Consider the following 5,742-nt stretch of genomic DNA (forward strand, 5'->3'; position numbering starts at 1 on the left):
GCATCTTTTTTATTGATCAGGGCTTTTCCTTTGGGGCTGGGAGGGTAACAACCAGGGAAGGGCACCTGCTCTCCAATTTCGATTCTTTGTTATCCGTACCGAACTTATCTGTTCCAAACGCGAGAGTCATTCTTTCGATTCAGTAGAGCGATAATCCAAATTTTAGGAGTATACTGGGCGAATTCTTCTAAGAAATAAGAAAAGTAGGGCAATAGTTGACTCTTCACACTTACCCCATCTCAGCTTTCATTGAAAATCGCGTCAATAAAATGATCAAAAACCACCAGGTCGAGTTCGCTTCTCCCTTCCTTTTGGTGTTTAGGATGTTAAGTTGATATAAGAAGAGAGGAAAGGGGAACTGCTTGACAAGACTAGCTAGGCTGACCTTCCAGCCATACTCCATCCAAAGGCCCACGAACGGAAGTGCTAAAGGTTTCATGTGATGCTGACCTCAATGAACCAGACCTCGAGAATTCGTTCATCCCTTCGCTCCGAGGATTGGTCGAGTACTTGGCCACATGCATGAGTAGGCCTGTTGCCGGGATGTCCCATTAAAAAGGCGGGTCCCATATTTGAAATAATAAAATCAGATCAGATAGCGCTCAAGAGGAGAGTCTCCATACGAGAAATCCTTCACTCGCAGGGAATTCAAATAGATGTGTTGAAGATCATCAAAGAAAGGAAAAAAAAAGACTGAATTCGATCCATCTCCTCCCTTTTCTTTAAACCAAGAGCTACTCCTCCCTTTTCTTTTTTGATTTCATTTCAATACGATTTCGTTTGTGTTCATGTTTTCAATTTAGAACCCCACGGAAGTGAATAGAAAAAAGCAAAATACCCCTGTGATACGCCTTCCTTTACCTATTTCTAGATAGATTGATGTTCAATGGAGGGAAACTTGCCATTCCTTCTTTCCTTTGAAATTGTACATGTTTTTTATTCTTAACTAATTGTATCCTTTTTGTTCCCATCGAGCTTTCTTGCCTAGTGACTAAGGATTTTCACACTTGTTGTGTCTAGGCTGCTAAGATTTGATCATAAAACACTAACAGAAGTGTTAGAGGGATTCACTTTCGATAAGAATCCAAAAGCAAGTTCCCTATACTACCTTCTTTCCCTCCTCTGTTTCTGTCTTTAAGAGGCTGTGCATCCGGCAGGAATCGAACCTACTTTTTGACCCATTTTGTCTTTCTAGGTTGGTGGGCGCTTTCACCATTCAGCCATGGATGCTTTAGCGAGTGAACTAGGTTTTTATTTGAGAGCGAACTAGGTTTTTAGTGGTATTCCTTCTCGAGCTTCTATTTCTTCCGTTAAGGGAGATTCGGGAAAAGATGGAATAGGAAGACGTGTTTCCAGAACGAACAAGATACGGGTAGAGAAGGGGAAGTTAGCAAAGTTAGACAAGATTGGAATGGGCATAGGAACATGTATTGATGTACCAGATCGGCTAATGCTCCCAGGTTGATGCGATGTATTCCACCAGTTGACTGGAGACTTTATTATTGGTATATCGATCGGTCCAGCACGGATTGAAATAGGAGCCGGTTCGACAGGAAGCTTTTGAAAACGCAGTGCACCCAGGTAAATAAGGAACAAGATGAATACAGAAGTTAAACGAGCATCCCACACCCGAAAGGTACCCCACATAGGCCTTCCCCGAAACCCCCCAGTCACTAACGTAAACAAAGTAGAAAAAGCACCAATTTCTGTACCGGTTCCGGAAGAGCGAAGAAAAAGGGGATGTTTTGTTAATGGGAACAAGGAACTGTTTATAGCTGTCGCGATATAAATAACTATACTCATCCGAGCTGCAGGAACATGTACATACGAAATACGAGAATTTCCACCTTGTTGAAGATCTGGTGGTGCTACCCGAAGACTTAAATGAATAGCCATCGCTGTTAAGAACAACCGAGATCCAATGAGAATTTGCGCGTAGCTTTTTGTCTTTGACATAAAAAAATAAGGTTGTAATAACGAAACTGACATTTTGTTTTCCTTGCCTTGCAAGTGGAACAAGAAAGACTATCTAGTTATTTTGATTCTATAAACAATCAAAGGATTTCGCATGCTTTCCATGGAATGACGGAATTCCCCTTGCTTAGTTTTCGCTCCGCTCGTGCGTGGCACTCCTTGCTTGCGGAGCGGCATATCGGAAAAATAAGGATTTACTTTCTATACGGGCCCGTCCCCTCTTACCCCTAACTAACAATTATGCTGCTCTCGCCTTTTTGTAATCTTATCTTTCAAAAATGCGCTACTAATTTTTATGGCCTCCTTAGTCACCCTATCCACTCTCGTCCTGTTTTCGGGTTCCCTTTCAGGGGAGGAGGATATTTCGATGATTTATCCCTCCGTAGGTGGAAAACGCGTGGGTGAGTAGAGTCTGTGCTTTGCTTTGGGGGGCACCGGCAAGAAGCTTCTCGGCCACCCTACTCTGACTTGATTAGCTACTAGTAACTAGGATCGTTCAAACAGTCAGTCAGCAATGCGTACTTCTTTCCTAGTTGAGTGGATCTGCGTAGCAGAGCCCAATCTTCTACCACAAGCTCTGACCTGACTTGTTGTACTTGATTCACCCACGTAAATAGACAACTTGGATAAGGGCTTTCATCCCATAAAAGAGAAGTGAGTCCGCATGTCGGCAAATGATTTGGAATTGGAATTGGAACTGGCTACAGAGGAAACCGAAGCCCTAACTCCCCATTCTTTCTATCTTACATCGCCATCGAGCCCTGGCTGTAGAGTCACTGGTTTCTAATCGCAATGGATTTCAGTTTTCTTTGGCTTTTCCATTCGCTTCGTTCAACCCTGATCTGGATAGATAGCTCGGCTTCTATTAGCTGAGAATGGTTTTGTCAAGGAAAGGTTTCGCTATACAACAACAATGAACTCACTTCTGATCAAATTGGATTGGATGAATCGGTAATCTTTCCCTGTCTTGTGAGAGAGAGTCACTTGCTGTATTGAGAGCGGGTGGGTGACATGCATTAAGCGAAATCAGTTGTTATGTTTTTGATCTTCTTTGCGCGAGAAGACCCTTGACTGAGGAGACGTGTTTGGCTTGGATGATGCCGCTATGCTCCTATTCACTTTCAGAGACCGCTACCGCTCTGAGTTTGCCGGTTTTGCGGCAACCCTTTCACTAATAAGAACATTTTTGCCATTAACGAAATGCCACTATTCCACAATGCTTCTTTGATTTATGTGTAGAAGCGGTAGTAGTGAAGAAAATGGAGGGAGAAGAAAGAAAGCGATGTGACACGAGAATAGATCACATCCGACAGCCAGCCATGCCATTAGATAGATCCGCTCTGAGTCTTCTGCAGGATGAGATCCGCTTGGTCTTGTGATAGGGGCTTGAGGAGGAAGAAGAGGGGATTTCTTAAAAAAAGAATGAATCTCCTTATTTATAGGGAACAGGACGTGTGACTTCCTCAAACGAAACGAATGTGGCTTTCGCGATAAGGCAAATCCTTCGTTCGGTACAATAAACATATTGAATCTACGCTCGCTCGGCTCGGTGCTGAATGAACTCCTTCATTGATTCCGGGCTGCTCGTAGGGGGACTGTGAAAGCAAGCGTAGGAGATCAAAATGTGAGTCCGATGGGTAAAAAGGGGAAGCAGGAAAGGGTTCTGATGTGAATTCTTCTTGTTTGTATATCTATCTCAGCCCTTGCTTGAAAACCTCAAAATTGACTTGCATCTTCCCTTATTACACTACACTTTCTCTTCCTTATTCCATTTAACTGAGCTAAGCAACACTTTTTCACGTATTCACCCGAGATATTATAGAAATTGGTCATATTGATCTGTCGTCTTGTTCTCGATAGGAACTTGCTGCTGTCTTGGTTGGTTTGAGAGCAGGCACTGGTCACCCTCAATCCTTAGCATTGAAGTTTACTGATTTGGCTAAGATCTGGGGAACTAGAACAGTCCAGAGGGCACTACACAAGGCAGGAGAGGCAATAGCGAAGCGAAGCCCTAGTTCAATCGAGGATGGATTCATTGAGTGGGCGAGGAAGATGATTGGTATAGGAAGATTGGTCTTTCACTAATGGAGCATCTCAGCCCTAGCCTTGAAGTTGAACATCCGGGGATATCTAAATATTGAACCAGTGATTCAAAAGAATGGCAAGTCAGCGGTTATGTGTTGACTTCAGAAACTTGAATCTTGCCACTCCAAAGGACGAGTATCCAATGCCGATAGCTGACCTACTGGTAGATTCGGCAGCTTGTAACTGTGTATTGAGCCTCTTGGATGCCCACTCAGGATATAACCAGGTGCCAATCGCCGAAGAAGATATTAACAAGACTGCATTTAGATGCCCTGGTCCAGTTGGTGCCTATGAGTGGAGAGTAATGCGGTCTCAAGAATGCAGGAGCCACATACCGGAGGACTCTGAATAGCATATTCCAGGGTATGGTAGGCCGAGAATTGGAGGTGTACATTGATGATATTGTTATTATGGCTCAATCCGAGGAACAACATCTCCTGAATCTGAGGAAAGCGTTCGAGAGAATGAGGCAGTATAAGTTTCAAATTCATCCTTTGAAATGCGCCTTTGGTGTCTCGGCTGGGAAGGAATTAGGATTTCATTCATTTTGACAAAAGAACTTGCTTAACATACTCCAACTTTCTAAACTCATGCTTTCAATGGAAAGACTCCCTTCCCTCTTGCTTCCTTGCCCCTAACCTTTTCATATAGCCCGCCCCTGCCTGATCGATATCCCCTTACAACTAACTTCTAGTTAAAGCCTTAGGAATAGGAAGAGAAGGTAGGGATTGCTTGGAACCTCTAAGACATGGCACCCCTGCCCTAGCCGCCTTTTCTTATGATGTCTCGAAAGCGGAATCTCACCATTCGAGAAGCTATGGAATCGTCGACCCCCTTACCAAGTAGACTATGAAGTCACTTTCGTTTTTTTGGTTGCGTATGCTATGTGTTTGTGCCCAGTCATCTACGAAGTAAATTCGACAAGAAAGCTATCCGATGTATATTCGTTGGATATGATAATGAGCGAAAAGGGTGGAAGTGTTGTGACCCGAATACCAACCCTTGCTATACATCCCGAGTGTGGTCTTCGATGAAGCATCATCTTGGTGGTCATCCCAAGCTGTAGTATTGCCAGATTCTGGAAACTTAGAAACTAGCTTGCAAGAAAAGAATAAAATAAAGTATACGTTTGCTTGTTGGCTTGAGCACTCGTTTCAGAAGAACCTTCTTTTGGGATAACTCTTTCAGGCAATATCTCGCTGTAGCCCAATGGCTTCTAGTTGTTTTTTTTACCCTTCCGGGCTCTTTTCCCCCGGCGGCTAGTTTAAGCATAAAAGGAAGAAGTCGGGTCCGCCTTTTCGAATGCAGCAGTGTTTTTGGCTTTGGCAATACCAGCTAGCTAGCTACTTACTTGTGTGGGAGTCCTATAAAGAAAAGCCTGAGTTATAGACTGACTAAAGAAATCCACCTAAGCCGTAAGTTTTTGTTACAGCTGGCACACCTGCTTGCAAACTCGAAAATCTGATTCTAGTAGAAAGTGGACTAAGTCTTAAGAGAGATAAGCCGGTCTTTATACACTGGCCCTACTTCGAATTCAGTCAGTGGCCAGATGCATTGTAAGCAATTCCAGTCCCAGCTGCTGAGGTGGCGTAGTCAGCCCTACCTAAGTATTGAACAAAACCAACCATTTGTATAATATTATCCTATCCTGCATATTAATGAAGACCACTTATTAGATCAAGG

General features: G+C 43.5%; 1 protein-coding gene across 1 annotated transcript; it reads right to left on the bottom strand.

Moving 5' to 3' along the window:
* Window positions 1–1,230: 1,230 nt before the first annotated feature.
* On the bottom strand, window positions 1,231–4,946 carry LOC139834327 (putative cytochrome c biosynthesis ccmC-like mitochondrial protein). The gene has a single exon (XM_071824810.1). It carries the CDS (start codon window positions 1,987–1,989, stop codon window positions 1,267–1,269), a length of 723 nt encoding a protein of 240 aa, XP_071680911.1. The 5' UTR covers window positions 1,990–4,946; the 3' UTR covers window positions 1,231–1,266.
* Between the last annotated feature and the right edge of the window lie 796 nt (window positions 4,947–5,742).

The sequence above is a fragment of the Lolium perenne genome, unplaced genomic scaffold, assembly GCF_019359855.2.
Source record: "Lolium perenne isolate Kyuss_39 unplaced genomic scaffold, Kyuss_2.0 unplaced35, whole genome shotgun sequence".
NCBI lineage: Eukaryota > Viridiplantae > Streptophyta > Magnoliopsida > Poales > Poaceae > Lolium > Lolium perenne.